Source organism: Cyprinodon tularosa, unplaced genomic scaffold (assembly GCF_016077235.1).
Source record: "Cyprinodon tularosa strain WSP-4 unplaced genomic scaffold, ASM1607723v1 ctg794, whole genome shotgun sequence".
NCBI lineage: Eukaryota > Metazoa > Chordata > Actinopteri > Cyprinodontiformes > Cyprinodontidae > Cyprinodon > Cyprinodon tularosa.
In genome coordinates, this window is record NW_024039556.1 from 324,188 (window position 1) to 341,465 (window position 17,278).

The 17,278-nt window shown below is 39.5% G+C and overlaps 1 protein-coding gene across 1 annotated transcript; it reads left to right on the forward strand.

Moving 5' to 3' along the window:
• Positions 1 to 2,766: 2,766 nt before the first annotated feature.
• On the forward strand, positions 2,767 to 16,477 carry crls1 (cardiolipin synthase 1). The gene is made up of 7 exons (XM_038271204.1): positions 2,767 to 3,455; positions 5,285 to 5,422; positions 7,019 to 7,148; positions 7,267 to 7,352; positions 10,042 to 10,110; positions 13,280 to 13,371; positions 15,915 to 16,477. The coding sequence occupies exons 1-7, from the start codon at positions 3,051 to 3,053 to the stop codon at positions 16,006 to 16,008; spliced, it is 1,014 nt and encodes a 337-aa protein (XP_038127132.1). The 5' UTR covers positions 2,767 to 3,050; the 3' UTR covers positions 16,009 to 16,477.
• The last annotated feature ends 801 nt before the right edge of the window (positions 16,478 to 17,278 follow it).

Sequence of the window (17,278 nt, forward strand, 5' to 3'; positions counted from 1 at the left end):
ATATATATATATATACATATATATATATAACTAAACACTTTTATTTGGGTGTGATTAATTATTTCATAGTCCTAATTTATTTATATTTACATACATACTTTTATAATATGAAAATTATTGTTATAATAAAATATGAAATACTGACAAAAAAGGCTTATTGTGTGGCAACCTCTTGGTGTAGAAGCATAATCCAGGTTTCAAATTAAAGGTAACACTTTGAAGTTTCATGTAGACTATTCGGATTATATATCAGGGGTAATAACACAAAAGTTCCTATTTTTAAACCACTATAAAAGTGACATTTATTTGCTATTAAAATTGGTGCAATAGTCCCCTTCACAAGTATATATAGATGTAGCATGTTGAAATCCCCACCTACACTACTGTGATGGTATACACATGGAAGACAGAGATTTAAAAAATGACCCAAAAAACATAGCTTGGCTAATGCCCTTTGAAAAGGACGGTTTTATTGAGCTTCTGTGTAATGTACAAGAGAGCGTTGTCCACAAGGCCATCAAAGCAGACAGGAAGGTAGCTGTGGTCATGTACTAGTGCAGGAATGTCAGCAAACGGGGATGGAAGATCTTCTCCTCCTGCTTACACATTATATAACCTGCAGAAACAAAAACAAAAGTGACCAACAACAATTCACGGTGTATAAGATTGGTATATCAATATGTGATTAAATTTCAATGATACACATGCCCTTTGAAGATGAGCTGGAAAGTTGAAAATGTTTGGCACAACACCATCTTTAAGTTGTCCAAATGAAACTAATACAAACTTATAAAAGCTTTGAGTCAACAACAGTCTTGTAATACTATTATGTCATAGCAAAAGTCTGGCTTCTTCCTTTTAATAAACCCAGCAAATTCCTGTAACATAATGTAAGATGTGTTGACAGACCAAATCGATTGGAAATCATGTTAAATTCTGCCTCTTCCACTGATGTAAAGTTGCTTGTTAACGTTAGCAGCTAGCTAAACTGTAACGTTAGCTGCTAACTTACTAACGTTAGGTCTCACTTCGCAGCTTCTTGTTATTAGCCAGCTAACGTTAGGCTAATAATGAAAATACAACAACACTCAAATTATTGTTATAAGCCAACTAATAACTACAACCACAACCACAAAGATTGTAATTTACACCAAAGATTAATTGTCATACAATCGTTATTGGTGTCAGTAAAACCTATATAATTGACTAATAATCTCAGCCTTGATAACTTGCGCAAGTAGCCGTGATGCACAACTATGCTGCGCGATTAAGTCATTTTTCGACAAGAAAATCTGCTATTTCGACATGTTCAAGCATCAAGAATAATAGCCACGTTCATAATGTTTGTAAGAAACCAAACTGTTTGTAAATCCGTCAAGAATTCAGTGAGGTAAGAGTATTTGTGTTCGTGCTGATCACTCACCTTAGATTAGGTACCACAGAGCACAACAGAAAGCCTGCCTGAGGCAAGATGGCCGCCGGTGATGACGTTTGAGACTCCGCCGTAAGACATCTAGCCTTTATTATGGATATCTATGCTTCAGACCCGTCCTTCAAATCAGGCAAAAAGAAGGACGCATTTTAAGGCCGCATAACGAAGACTCTTGGAATCCGACCAGACCTCGGCGCCGCGCTATGACGTAATCGGCCTTCGAATACGGTCTTCTAAGGATGCGTCCTAGGTTTTCGAACAGGGCCCCAGTCGCGGCGCAGGAATTAGGGTTGCCGTCTTGGGGAGGTCGACCTGCTATCCTAACCTGCTGCTTTAAGCAGAACAGAAGAAGGATGCCTCAGCACACCCACGAATTTTTGTCTAAATCAACAGGCTGTTGACATCAGACCTCGAGGGGTAACTTCATGGAGGCATCAGAGCTTTGGAAGACATTACTAAATAAACAGCAGATATACACTACATAGAATAGAAACTCCCTCTGTTTTCCCACAGTGGGGAAATTGTGGCGTTCCAGCAACAAATGATTACAGCAAAAGTGGTCACACAAATTTGGACCTTATAAAGTGCATAAAAATAATAGAATACGTGACAGGTAAAAAAATAAAAAAATAAAATAATTTTTAAAAACAATTCAATTTTATTTGTTAAGCAGTTAAAAAAGACACAGCTGACCAAAGTCGTTAAAAATAAATAAATAAAACATAAAACACTATAAATAAATAAATAAATAAATAAATAAATAAATAAATAAATAAATAAATAAATAAATAAAGAAGCCAAAACATATAAATACTGTTCATCTGAAAAATAGTAATACAGCGGTGGACATTTTTACAGTATTAACAATATTTTTTACAGTATATATATGCATATATGTATAAGTATATATTTATGTATATTTATTTATGTATGTATATATATATGGAGAGAGAGATGTATATATGAGTGACAGATATGTGTATATACATTTGAGGATACCTGTATAAATATATTTCCGTATATAGTAATAAAAAAACACTAAGAATATTTAAATAAACTGAAGTATTTTTGTGTTTTTAGAAAAAAAACTAAACTGTGAAAATTAGTTCGATATTCAGAGTTAAACTTGATTAAAACTGATCCTGTTCCTACACTGAGCGGAGCTGTTGACCGCCCCAAGATGGCGCCACCAAATCCCGTCAGTGCTAAAAGCTGTCGATGCGGGGTCTACTCGCGGCCACAGCCAAGCATTAGGGGCGTGTCTTTTGCCATGGCAACAACTGCTTTACTTTTCCGGTGGAAGAATAGGAAGAGTGCGCCTTTCCGTTCTCACATGCCCCTTGCTTTCTACCAAGGCGCCCTCCTCCTCTGAGTGTGACTTCATTGAGGGTAGCGTTGGACATTAAAGGGGTAGTGCTTAGTGGACGGTTTGGGATTTAGCCCCCACTCATTTAAATCCAGCTCAAATATTTTACGACATCGTGTGTCGTATCTGTTTTCGGCTTTCCGGTAACATGGCAGCTTTCTTGCTCTCGCAGAGTTGCGGTGTTACTCTGTAATGATGGTCAGTCGGGGGGAAACACACGGGCAGTCGGTCAGTAATGCGAGTCTGTAGAGGATGATAAGAACGTGTTTGGGTCGGATTTCCGCTCCGCTGTTTCTCAGAGCAGCTAACATTCCTGAGCGCTGCGCGCGTGTGTGCCAGCTCGCGCCCGCACTATGGCGGCACGGTCAACCACCTGGCACGGCGAGCCTGAGGTTCACGCAGCCTCGCCTCAGCGGCTCGTGGCTTTCCGCCCTGCAATGGACCGAGCATCGGGGCTCGTGTTTCTTCCAGGCGGTGAAACGATCGGGAGTGGCGAACCAGAGAGGGTTTGGGAGGTCAGCGGCCGGACCGAGACCGCTGCTGCTCCCCGCAGCCCGGGGACTCTGCAGCAGAAAGAGCGAGGAGGCTCCTGGTGGCTCCGCAGCAGCAGACAAGGAGGCGGAACCAGGGCAGGGACTGTTCAAGTTCAAGGAGCTGGTGAGTTCACACTTCTAAACGGTGACCTCCAAGGTCAGCAGGGGATTAAATCAGAGAGGGACCAATTCATTAAATGCTTGAAAGAAGAACCCACTGGCTTATCACTTTAAATCCCCCAACTATAAAGAAATAATAAACGCCATGTCCCTGAAATTAACAATATTTTAGTTTATTAATATCAAATGTTTGCCTGTAATGAGACTGGGCGGCACCTATCAGGGGTTTATTTACAAACTGTAGTGACCTTCCCTGTTCCCTTCACTGTCCTCCGCAGGGCCATATTATCTGCAGACTAGAGCGAACAAAGATGTGACTTGTTGATTTATTAGTTCTTGTTTTTAGTTGTGCAGATACATCTAGATAAGTAGATGTGGGGAAGTTTAGGTTTGTGACATCCTGTTTATAAAAGTTTTCTCAGAGCAGAATCAGACCGTGTTGCTCTTTGTTTTCAGTCTGCCTCCTTAATTAGAAAACAATAATCGTTCAGTTTGGTATTAAGACAATATCCTGATTCCCATATTTTATAAAACACCTAAACTGACCGTTTCTTATTTTCTTTCTTTTTTCTGTCTTAATGTTCGCAGTGGGCTTTCTGCTGCCCTGCAAGGCTTTAAACCTGGTTTGAATGGAGACTAAGCCATTCTAAAGCACATATCAAGGAGCTCATTCTGAGCCTGGATCCATATTTATTGTTGATTCTGTTCATGGTGGAGAATCCTGCTTCACAGCAGCAGGTTGAGCCAAACATCCTCTAAATGTTCAGGATCATCTTTGAGCACCATTTCACTTTTCTTTCACCAGTTCACCACAGTTCTTCCAGCAGTCCACACTTTCTCTGCTCTCTTTTTCTCATCATCTTCTCCTTCTCTCCCATCGCCCGGCTTGCCACAGGTTTGCCTGCTGTGTCTAAAAGTAGCAGCAGCAGCAACCCAGACTGACAGCAGCTCATTGGATCATTAGTATCACATGAAGCTGGAGCCGGACGCTCTGGAGGGCTTTACCGTATTAACAGGAGAAGCAGCGCAAGTGAAGTTAGACACTGTCATTAGACAACATGCAGTAATTTATAAAGGTGAGGTCTCCTGTTCCCCTTTAAAGGAGTGGGGGTTGCGATGATAGTGGTAAGAGATCAACTCAATTGCTGCTGAAATCTGAGTCCACCCCCTCTATTTGCAGTTGGTTTTTCTTTCCTAAGATAGATGGCTTCCTTCACGCCCCTCTCAAACCTCCTGTCTTCTTTGTTCAAAATGTGAACATTCTGGTCCTCAAAAGAATGTCCTTTGTCCATAAGGTGTATTTGTACCGCAGAGCCTTGTCCAGAGGAGGGCGCTCTTCTGTGTTGGGCCATGCGTCCATGGAGAGGTTGTTATTGGAGAAACCAGACAGACGCAGTGTCAGTGAGTCCAGTGTTCTAGTGGATTGTTTTTTAATTTTTTGGAATGACCATGACCTGGATGACTTCATACTGGCAATGATTCGGCCACATATTTAGAGAACCAACGCTTTGGTTTGTGTGGAGAGTTTACACACAACTTGCTATTCATCAATAAAAATCTTGTTACTAACGTGGTGTGAAAGTGGGAAAGCACAGCGCCTCACAGATGGGAAGCAACTTGAAGCTACAGCTGTTCACTGACAGGTTGTGATGAGGTCAAACCAGATTCATGTTAGAAAGAGTATTTAGTGTTTTTAATGATCATTTCCTCAACTTAGTGCCTCCTTATTAAAACTGATTTTCAGTTGGAGGGAATTATGAAACTCAGATTAGCAGTGATGGTTGGGGTTTGTAAACTCCCGGCTGTAACAGGCTGTAACCTTTCTCTCTGCAGTATGAGAACCCGTGGACCGTGCCCAACCTGCTGTGCGTTTGTCGCATTCTGCTGGCTCCATATCTGGGTTATCTGATCACCCAGCAGCACTTTGACCTCAGCCTGGCTCTCTTCATTCTGGCTGGAGCCACTGACCTGGTAATGCAGACTCACCATACAGTTTCTTTTTCAAATTAATCTAATTTTTGTCCAAAAGGCTGTATTAAATACACAGAGGAATGTATTTGCTACCTGTTAAATCATAAACTGAAGGGATTGAGCCACTTTATTTTTAATTCTAGGCCTGGTTACAGTCAGAAGCCGTCTGATAAAGAAATCACTTCAATAGAAACTGTCTTGATTGTTTGACCCAAGGTTTTGCATCATCGACTCAGTCTGCTGAATATCTATTAATCTATTAACCTTTGGATATAGAGGACTTTACACGCCCGATGTTTATTACAGGTCCATAAATAAAAAGAAGGAACCGTATGAAACAGAGGAAGATAAAAGCAGAAAGTAAAATAGATTAATAATGACATCAGAACTGGAATTAAAAGTCAAGTTTAAAAGGGTTTTTTTTTTAAGAGACTTAAAAACCAAACCTGACAGTTAGTTAAACAACAGAGAAAAAAAAAATCTGTCTACCTCTGATTTATGAGAGGAGTTCTGGAAACGTGAAGGAAATAGGCAGGATGTGCTCCGTCCTGAATGCCTTAGAAGGAGCTATCTCAGGATGTGTCCTTAAACGTACAAACAGTGAGGAAAAAAAAAAATCATGTTTTATGAAGTGAAAAACCCAAAAAAATTGTAATCCAGAAACTTTCAAAAAGGCTTTAAAGGGAAAGTCCTGTCAGCCAGGAATAATCAGTGGATCATTATTTATACCTATAACTAATCCGTTCGCAGTGATTTAATGAATTTAGTATTAATCAGGGAAAAAATAAAAACAATAACTTTCTTCGTGATCACTGAGTCTGGGAGCAGCCATTTTTGCCCAAATATAGTAACCCCTCCCTCCTGCCATCTTCCAGCAGTGACGTCACAGTACGGTAAGCCTAGCGTCATTCTCCCCGCTTTACAAGCAAAATCAATGGGAACTACTAGACACATCTGCAATTAACAACAATTATTGAAGATTTCCAGAGGACTTCACCATTAAAATTCACCAGAGCTATAGTGAAACCGACAATGCCCACGTGCATAGCAGCTGGATGCTGGAATACATCGAGTTATTTCTCCTTTCTGATTCCTGATCCTCCACGGACGGGTTGGTCGTTGGATTGCCAACTTGAAGAGGGAGGATTTGGTTGTCAGAGAAAAACCGATACCGCACCGTGACGTCACTAACCAGTAGGTGGCAGTAGTGTTCTTTGACAAACATGGATGCCTCCATTAAAGCACATTCAAATAAATATTAATAATACTTATCATTTATTGAACAGTGTGTAATAATTTAATATTTGAAGTATTTTCAGAAGTTTGAATTCTGAATACGACCACAAAAAATGTGAGCACTTTTATTATTTTTCTTAATATATTCGGGCAAGTTGGCATTTCTTGTTATTACATTGACATACATTTTTCGATCAAAATATGCATATTTTTTTGAATGTTCCAAAGGTAAGAAGGTCTTGTCCTGGTTTCCAGTAACACTATTGGCTTGAAATGTGGATTTTCAAAGTATTTCACTGAGTGCCCTAAAGCGCCCTGCTCTGAAGTTAACAAACTGTTCTTTGTTCCTTTGTCTCTCAGTTGGACGGTTACATCGCTAGAACTTGGCCCACCCAGAAGTCCGCTCTGGGCAGCGCTCTGGATCCTCTGGCCGACAAGATCCTCATCAGTGTTTTATATGTGAGTCTGACCTTCGCCCAACTAATCCCAGGTATACAACCTACGGGGACGTTGCTGTTCCCTCCTGTCTGAGGCGCTCATTCACTAACGTTCAGTGAGTCCGTTAGATGGCTGTAGCCACAAATTTAACTGTTTGTCTTTGCTTCCAGCTCCACTGACGGCTCTGGTGATTTTTAGAGACGTCGGTTTGATAGCTGCAGTCTTCTGGGTCCGATACAAGACTGTTCCTCCACCGGTGAGAAATGCTATGAAACATGAAGGCTCTGCTGCATACTGTAAATATGCACACTAATTCTGATAGTCCCAATTTATCTTAAAAATCTAACAGTCAGATTTATCAATCTGTCTGCAAAGTCTCCTAATTTATAAAGTGAAGTGATGGCAACGGAGCCCTGAAAACAATCAATTTCTGCCAACTTAATGACAATTTCCCACCCAACTTTTTTTTTTCCCCATGTTTGTTTCAAATAAGAAAGGGCAACTGGAAAAAAAAAGTTTACTGATTTTTATATATTATTTCAATTTAGTATGGGCGGAAAAATCTGACTTTTTCTCAGAATTCTCACTTTTTTCCCCCAGAATTCCCATTTTTCCCTCAGAATTCCCATTTTCTCTCGGAATTCTCACCTTTTTTCTCGGAATTCTCACTTTTTTTCTCGGAATTCTCACCTTTTTCTCAGAATTCCCACCTTTTTTCTCAGAATTCCCACCTTTTTTTCTCTGAATTCCCACCTTTTTTTCTCTGAATTCCCACTTTTTTCCTCTGAATTCCCACTTTTTTCCTCTGAATTCCCACTTTTCCCTCTGAATTCTCACCTTTTTTCTCGGAATTCTCACCTTTTTTCTCGGAATTCTCACCTTTTTTCTCGGAATTCTCACCTTTTTTCTCGGAATTACAACTTTTTTCCCTCTGAATTCCCATTTTTTTCTCTGAATTCCCACCTTTTTTCTCTGAATTCCCACCTTTTTTTCTCTGAATTCCCACTTTTTTCCTCTGAATTCCCACTTTTTCCTCTGAATTCCCACTTTTTTCCCTCAGAATTCCCATTTTTCCCTCAGAATTCCCATTTTTCTCTCGGAATTCTCACCTTTTTTCTCGGAATTCTCACTTTTTTTCTCGGAATTCTCACCTTTTTCTCAGAATTCCCACCTTTTTTCTCAGAATTCCCACCTTTTTTTCTCTGAATTCCCACCTTTTTTTCTCTGAATTCCCACCTTTTTTTCTCTGAATTCCCACTTTTTTCCTCTGAATTCCCACTTTTTTCCTCTGAATTCCCACTTTTTTCCTCTGAATTCCCACTTTTCCCTCTGAATTCTCACCTTTTTTCTCGGAATTCTCACCTTTTTTCTCGGAATTACCACTTTTTTCCCTCTGAATTCCCATTTTTTTCTCTGAATTCCCACCTTTTTTTCTCTGAATTCCCACCTTTTTTTCTCTGAATTCCCACTTTTTTCCTCTGAATTCCCACTTTTTCCTCTGAATTCCCACTTTTTTCCTCTGAATTCCCACTTTTCCTTCTGAATTCTCACCTTTTTTCTCGGAATTCTCACCTTTTTTCTCGGAATTCTCACCTTTTTTCTCGGAATTACCACTTTTTTCCCTCTGAATTCCCATTTTTTTCTCAGAATTTTCACCTTTTTTCTCAGAATTCTTACTTTTTTTCTCTGAATTCCCACTTTTTTTTCTCTGAATTCTGACTTTAATCTCAGAATTAATCTTAATCTTAAAGGGCACCCTGAAGGTAGAGATGTGGAGCACTCAGCTTCACTGACGAAGGTGTGAATTGTTTGAGAGGGCGAGTAACACTTTGGAGGAAGATGATGGAATTAGGTGACTTTTTACGTGCCGAGGGATCCCCGGTGATGCTTTTTCATTAATGGAGGAGCAGAAGGTGATTAAAACGAGAGAGCTAGTTTAGTCTCTAGACATGGTTACGGCTTGATGCTAACATGTTTAGCTGTCAGAATTCAGTCAGAATTATGAGATAAAAGTCAGAATGTTAAATTTAAATAATATTTAAAAATAGGTAAATTTTTAATTTTTTTTTCAGTGGCCCTAATCGTCTTCTGTAGAAACTAGATACCATTCTTGGGACTTTTTCCTGTGTTTGTTTTTTGGTCAGTTTAGTGACTTGATTTGTTTTGTTACCGTCTCACAGGGCAGCCAGAGCTGCGTTAGTCTCCTCCTGATTCCCAAAGCCTGAATAAAGAAATTTTGTTTAACTCTCCTTCCTGCTTTATGCCTGCAGCTGTCTTCCTCTGCAGGATATGGAGATGATATAAATCCAGTTTTTTATCAGGTGTTTTTCTTTATGCAGTCAATGTTTTTTTCTATCACCGTTTAAAGCAAATAAAATGATTTGCTAACTGAAACTTGAGAAAAATGTCATCAAGAAGTAAAACTAAAAAGTTTTTAATCAACAAAACGCTTTGAGTGTAACTTTGCTAATTTCTTAGGTTATATTTTATTTCAAAATTTGTTAGGAAAATATAATTTTACAGTTTTAGTACTTTCAATTATTTTTCCAATTTTGTTTTTTTACATTTATTTTTTTATTATATTCTTTCCTCCAAATGGCTTCTGGGGGCGTGCTTTTCTCTCCATTTAGGAGCAAAGATCAGTGTCTATTGAACATTAAGGACAACAATATTAGTCAACCGCAAGCATTAGAGGATGTTATCTGAAATGCAATTTAAAAAGCTCAATTTGAAAAAGAATTATCTACATATAGATATATCTATAGATAGATTTATCTATAGATAGATATAATGGATTAGCCATTAATGTTCTTGTTTTATCAGGTCAGGTTGTTTTTCTTTAACTCAAGCAGAGAGATGCGTTTAATGCTTTGGTCTCTTAGACATAAATCTGTTTTACTCGATTCTTCTGTTTTTTTCCATGTTTTTCTTTCTTTTGTTTCCAGGTGACCCTTAGTAAGTTTTTTAACCCCTGCTACACTACAGCCCAGCTTAAACCCACACTCTTCAGCAAGGTGAGACCTGCTCTGTCGGTGCAAATGATTGTGCTCATCAGGAGATGAAATGCCAAAATAGTTTACAGCTTTTTTTAATGGTAGAATGAAACTACAGCATTCAGCTTACATCTAGAAACAGATTCTGCAAACCTTTTTTATTTCTTATTATATCTAGAGCTGCAAACATAGATGGGTTTCATAGATAGGAACTGAACAATCTGTTTCTGTTGAAACCAAAAATGGAAAAGATTCATCTGACTTTTACAAAAGCAAAGAATCCTCTTTGTTATGGAGAAAGATGCCACCAGAGGGCGCTCTTTTCATTAATGCTGAATCTGAATCATGATGCCCACAAAATGTAGTTTAAAAACAAAACATTGATCACATTTAAAAGCCTTTGACCACTGAGGTCCTTCTGTTGTAGATATTCTACATTTGTCTCTGGAGCTGCAGGTTGTTAACATCAGCTGGAATATAAACATGTTATAGAGCAACCAGGTGTTTTTAAACTAAAAGGCCTCTTTTTTTTTTTATTTTATCACTACACTTTTTTTTTCTTTAATCCAGCTGTAGCTGTGCCAAACTGTCATCCTTCATGCTGCTGAAACACTCCAGAAAACCAATACATTTACATGAACTTAACCAGCTCAGACCAGAGCAGCAATGAAATATCCAGAGAATGATGCCAGCAGCTTGCTGACGGCTTCAAAGGCTGGTTGATCTGTTATTTTTTGAGGGTTTATGTGTTTGAGTCTGTTTGTAGGATCCCAGATTTGCCTGGACTATAGAAACCCTCCTAGATTCAGATAAACCGGAGTCTGGGGTTGAAATTTGAGCCCCTGTCACATCTTGACGATTTCGACCAGTGTATGCCTGACGGAAAATCTGGCAAAAACGCTGGCATACGTTAGATAAGTTATGGGAACGTTTTGTTAGTTATAAGCAAGCTGGAACACGTAGACAAATGGGGAAAAGTTTTGAGCATGCTCAAAAGTTCCTGATGTATGCAAACCTATACCATATGTGGGCCAAGTTCCAGGTCAGTTATCTGGTGGTTGACATGCGTTAAGTGTCAGTTACTCATCAGTTGTGGTGTCCAGCTTATCCAAAACATATAAGTAACTTCTGCATTACTTATCAAGAACTTCTCTCCAACGCATATCAACGTATCTGACGTGTTCCAGACGAGCGCTGAATGTGTTTCTAACTTCCAGCTACTGTATAATGGCGTATCTGCTGTAGCTGCCACTGCAAACCTTTCTTTTTCATTTTTTAAAATTCTTTTTGGGGGGGGGGGGCAAAAAACAGCAGCTAGGTTAATACCGCGTTCAAAGACATCTTTTTATGCAGACTGGGCGCCACCGGGCGCATCACTGCCCTCCTGTGTTCACCGAGTTGTGACATTTGATGGGCATTATGCTGCCGGGCGTTATGCATAAGTTAGGCTGTCGGACAGAAGTTCTGGACTCGTTATGAATAGGGATGGGGATCGTTAATATTTATTGATATCGATACCTTTATCGATACTGCTTATCGATCCGAGTCTTTATCGATACCACTATCGATACTTTTCTGTTATTTGGTGGAAAGACGATGCGACAATGTTTTTAACAGACAGAAAGGAAGTGGGGGAAAAAAATATTTGAAGAAATGTCCTATATTTTGAAGAAAGGTCTTCTTTTGGTTTAAAAAAATATATACATTTTCACAATTGTTGGTTAATGTATTGTCTACTGTCACTTTTCATCATGCTTTTAGTGATTAGGAAAATATTTAGCAAATAAACAATAGTATTTTAAATTAAATGTAATTTTTAATAAATGTTGGCATCAGTAGTTTAATTATATATTCTAAATTAATTAGAGCAATATACAACTGTATTACTCATGTTTCTCGCTAAAAACTCAATTTCCAGTTTTCTTTACGTTACACTTGAACGCATCATGATAACCTAATTGTCGTTTTACTGAGCCAATCTGAACACATCATCACGCAGCACGTCTGAAACTTTATTTACTTTTCAAGCTAACTAGCTTGTATGCTTCCGATTACAAGACGGATTTCACAATTACTATTTTTAACTGACCGGACAAGCTACAAAGTCTGTGTGCGCGCTCACCAGTGGTACTCTGAGTGGATGATGAAGATGGGCCCGGCTGTGGTGCGGGGGCAGGGGGAGGAGGAGGAGGAGTCTTTTCAACCCGGAGACAGTCGAAGGTACTGCAATTGGCCTTTATTTGATGCACAATACTAATGTGCTTGGCCATTGAGGTTGTTTTCCCCCCTTTAAAAGAGATGATTTTGCAACATAAGATGCATTTCGCTTCTTCTTTATCTTTGAGTAAAATGAAACAGAGTCGCGAGCGGAGTTAACTGCAAGACTTCACTTGTTTTACTTTTAATATCTGTTTGCTTACAATTTCATTCCAAAACATTGGTGGACATGCTGCAGTGATTGGATTGATTAGATTTAAAGGCTGTGACGCGACTCGAGGGACACACAATTATGTTACAGGACCTCCGGGAGAAGAGAAAAAAAAAACGACCAGACTCGATATTGGTATCGATAAGCCCAAACGTTATTGATTTTCAGGTTTTGAAAAAAGTGGAACCGGGTCCTTGATAGAACCGGGTTTCGATCCCCATCCCTAGTTATGAATACTCTATTTATACGCCAAGTCTTGAGAAAAATACATAGAAATAGAAATCAGATTCTGGGACATCAGGCATACGCTGGCTGAATCAGCCAGGTGGGACAGGCCCCTCTCTGAAATGTTTAAACCAATAAACAATCCAGCAAGAGGCAAGCTGCTCAAGCAATGACAGCTGCTCAGTCCATATGAGAGTACTGGTTTAAATAGGAGCAGCTCTCCTTTGATTGGTGGGACGATCAGGCCAGTATCCAATCCAGAGGAGGAGTGGCGCTCAACAGGAAGTGACAGATGAAAATGTAGGAAACAGGAAGTGAGATGAGGGCTGTAAGTTCCCATAGCGGCGCCAGCTGACGGGAAGCTGCAACTGCTAAGAAAACTCAAACACACATTAAACAAAGGCCACTGGCAGAAACATGGAGCTTCTTATGTTATGGGCACATTTCACGCATATTGTTCTACCAGTTTCTTTCTAAATGGGAGACCAGTAGGAATTAAGTCATTTTTTCCTCTGCTTTATTCTTCTTTCCTTCCAGTTCAACACAGCCATCCAACTCTGCCTGGTCGCTGCCTCTCTGGCTGCTCCGGTCTTCCAGTACACCGACAGCATCCTGCTGCAATGCCTCTGGTAAGCTCACACCACTCCTGCTTCCTTTGAAATCGAGCAATAATAGAAGAATATGCCGGTGAAGGTTCTCAGTCATCCAGAAAAAGAAACAAAACAATCCACTGGACTTTATTTCCCAGTTTGAAGACGTTTCTCTTCCCATCCAGGAAGTTTTTCAATTGAAACTGTCAGAAATGGCGTTGAGTTTGAGGTTTTACACAGTAGCCCAACCAAGCAAACAAAAACAAGGCTTTGTTAAGCTACTGTATAAAACCTTAAACTCAATGCTATTTCTGACATTTCAAATTGAAAAACTTCCTGGATGGGAAGAGAAACGTCTTCAAACTGGGAAATAAAGTCCAGTGGATTGTTTTTATTGGGATAATAGAAGAACAAACAAGTTGACTGGTGGTCAGGCACCAAATCATGCTGCTTCAGTCTCAGGCAGTCGACCCATCTGAACTCCAACCTCAGGAGTTGGAATAAAAAGTAAAGTGTTTTGTTGCTCGCTAGTCGTATATTTTAACATGGATCCACTGAAAAAGAAGAATAAGACTTACAGGGAGAGTTCCAACACACACTAAACTTTTGAATTAGCCTTTTTAGAGACTTAAATTCAAAAGAGCAGATATTAAAGGAAGGTTTGCATATTTTAGTTCTTTGCACCATTGATCAGCCGGCGGACCGATGGCTAAGACTATCTGAATTTAAGGTGATCAGCGATTGAAACTAAACTGATTCTCTGATCTTCCAGTAAAACTGAAATAGGATTTATTCATCCTCTGATTGTTTAGGTTCTCCCACTCAGAAAGATGAGAGGGCCGGATTTTCATCATTTGTTCACTTCAACTATGAGAGAAAAAAATATATATATAAAATTCTATTAAAAAATCAGTAAAAAAAACAAAACAAAATAATGCAATTCATAGAAGTTCGCTTAACAAAAGCTTTCTGAAAAAACGATTTCATATCTAAAATCTGGAAAAATAATAAAAGGAATTCAATAAGTTAGAAAAGATTAAACAATGTATCTGTCGGATAAAAAAGAAAACAAAACCAAAATGTACTTTATATAATTAAAAAGCTGAAAACCTTTAACTGTTCATATAGTTTAAATTCCCCTTTAAGTTTTCTGGCTGCAAATTTTTAACATCTATATAGATCTATAGAAATGTTATTTGATTTAGGTGACATACTATGAGAAAAGTGTTGCATTGAACATGATCATATTTGCTGGGGTTTGTCTGTAGAAGTTTAGCTTTTTAAATTGTATTTTTTTACTTTACTTTCTTCTGCTAATCAATACACAATTACATTTAACATCATTGATGACTAAAATAATAATAAAAAAAATAAATGATAAACATGATTAAAATAAAATACTGGTACTCCAAATAGATCTATATCAAAGAACAAGCTAACATAAACCCTACAGCAGTATCACCTTAATTAAATTAGTATCAACAATTAAAATTTCTTCTAAGGTAATATTTCTAAAGTGAAGTTTTGAAACCATAGAGAGGTTTCCATTGTTTGATAGTATTTGGGAGTTAATTCCATTCACACATTGCCCTTTACCTAACTTCAATTCAGTTGATTTCATCGACTCATTGAATCGAATGCAATCCCTCACACTAAGCATGCTTGTAGCGACAGTGGAGAGGAAAAACTCCCTTTTAACAGGAAGAAACCTCCAGCAGAACCAGGCTCAGTGTGAGCGGCAATCTGCTGAGGCCGACTGGGGTTCAAGGAGACAGAAGCAGAGATAAAAAAGCAGCTGTAAAAGGCGGCCCCGTCCAGGAAACACACAGCCAGGCAGACGAGCTCCGAGCCAGCTCCCATGCCAGAGGACGAAGAGAGCACATCCACTCAGTCACGGTCAGAGAAACAGGACTACACTGAAAAATAGGCCAAGCTCCAACATCTATAAACAAAGGTGTTGATGGCAGCAGCACAGCTGATATTTCTCTCCAGGATGGAGTCACAGCCAAACAGGAACAGACCAGATGAAGCTACTATGAGGAAAAGCAGAGAGAGCAGAACGTTAGAGATTAAACTAATAGATTCTGCAGAGTGGGAGAATAGAGATAGAATGAAGCAGAATGATGAAAAAGGGGTCCATATGTCCTCCAGCAGTCTAAGCCTATAGCAGCATAACTATAGAGATAGCTCAGGATAACCTGAGCCACTCTAACTATAAGCTTTATCAAAAAGGAAAGTTTTAAGTCTAGCCTTAGAAGTAGACAGGGTGTCTGCCTCACGGACTAAAACTGGTAGTTGGTTCCACAGGAGAGGAGCCTGATAACTAAAAGATCTGCCTCCCATTCTACTTTTAGAAATTCTAGGAACCACTAGTAAACCTGCAGATTGAGAGCGAAGTGCTCTGTTAGGAACATAAGGAACAATCGTACCTGACTGAACATTGAATTGATTTACTGCATGTCTTGCTGGATAATGATGTGTATCGATACTAAACTGGGTCCAACAGGTGTGGAGGGATCCTGGTTTCCTGGCAGCTGTGATCAGGGCTGGTTTTAACTTAATCTCTGCTGCTCATGTTTCAGGTATGTTACAGCTGTGACCACAGCAGCATCCGGATACAGCTACTGGCACTACGGCCGGAAGACTGTTCAGCTGTTAAACGCCAGGTCTCCATGACCCCGCCCCCCCAGGGCTACCCACGGCCCCCCCACTCCCATAGGGAGCAAAAGGAATAGAAGCATCTTCTGCTGTGACATCCATCTGCTCAGGCAAATGTTGAAGGGACAGGCAGACCGGCCGTCACCAGGAGCTCTGAAGACAATTAGCCGTGACATGGCCTTAAGGGTCGCCATGGCAACTACGCAAAGAAAACAACGGAAGCCGCTGGATGGTTTTATCACGGAGACACTGAAACGGCAGCTCTGCCGCCGGGCTCAGATAAAACTGCAAACATAAATAAAAATAGATCCTCGCCCACCCACACCCTGAAGCTCACACGTCAGTTGCAAGACAAAGGATTCGACGAGGGATTGTTATGCTTCCTGTTTTTATTTCCTTCAATCAGCGGGATGAAATGTCCACCAAATGAATGTCTGATCAGTGTTTATTTTCTAAGCTGATTAAAATATGTATATGTAGAAATCTGCTTTGACGTGTCTGTGGATTACTGGATGATCAAACTCCTGTTTAATATTGGGAGACAGAAATCTGACAGCTGATCCGTTTACAGCCAGCAGTCAAGTTTAAATAAAGGTGAAGGAACTCAAGAACGTTCCAGCAGGTCTCCAAAGCTCTGCTCATCTTCATCCTGAATCTGCCGCTTTACTCATGAGATATTACAGCCTATAATTATTTAACTGCATTTAAAAATAATACAGATTCCTATAAAATCCTCTTTTATTAAAGTTCATATTTCGATAGGAGGAAAAAGCTTTCTAAAGAGGGGATTTCCAGAAAAGTAGCCAATTGTAGGAAGTTGAAACAGACCCGTTATACAGATAGAGAAACGTTAATAGAATAGACATCCATTATCTGTTCTAGGTTTTGTCCCTTTTCTTCTTGTTTTCCTCTCTATGTTTTGTACTCAGCTGACTTTTCATGCTGTCTCTAAAGGAATGAAAGATTTTTTCCAAGCACTAAGCTCACTTAGCTGATTGCTCCTTCCTGTGTTTCCAAAAAGGCCAAAGTAAATAACCCAGTCCTTCTTTTCACTGTAGACAAGCCATGATCTGCTTCTCTGTTCTCCATTTTTCATTTGGATGAAATAATAGCTGCATGAATCATGACAGCAGACAAGATAGAGGAGAGCAGGAGGCGGGGTTACCAATCTACTGGCTCTGGGAGAGCAGAGTTCGCTGCTTTTAGATGTTGTGTCCAAAGTCTCCAGTAGCAGAAAAAAGTCGCTAGTTTTGGCGCTAGGTGCTTTTTTGAAATAAAAGTGCTAAAG

What these genes read in the sequence shown, in the direction of transcription:
- crls1 (XM_038271204.1), top strand. Translation starts at nt 3,051, where the DNA reads ATGATAAGAACGTGTTTGGGTCGGATTTCCGCTCCGCTGTTTCTCAGA. An exon ending in CTTCGCCCAACTAATCCCAG is followed by an intron (nt 7,149 to 7,266) that starts GTATACAACCTA and finishes CTTTGCTTCCAG; the next exon opens with CTCCACTGACGGCTCTGGTG. An exon ending in AACCCACACTCTTCAGCAAG is followed by an intron (nt 10,111 to 13,279) that starts GTGAGACCTGCT and finishes CTTTCCTTCCAG; the next exon opens with TTCAACACAGCCATCCAACT.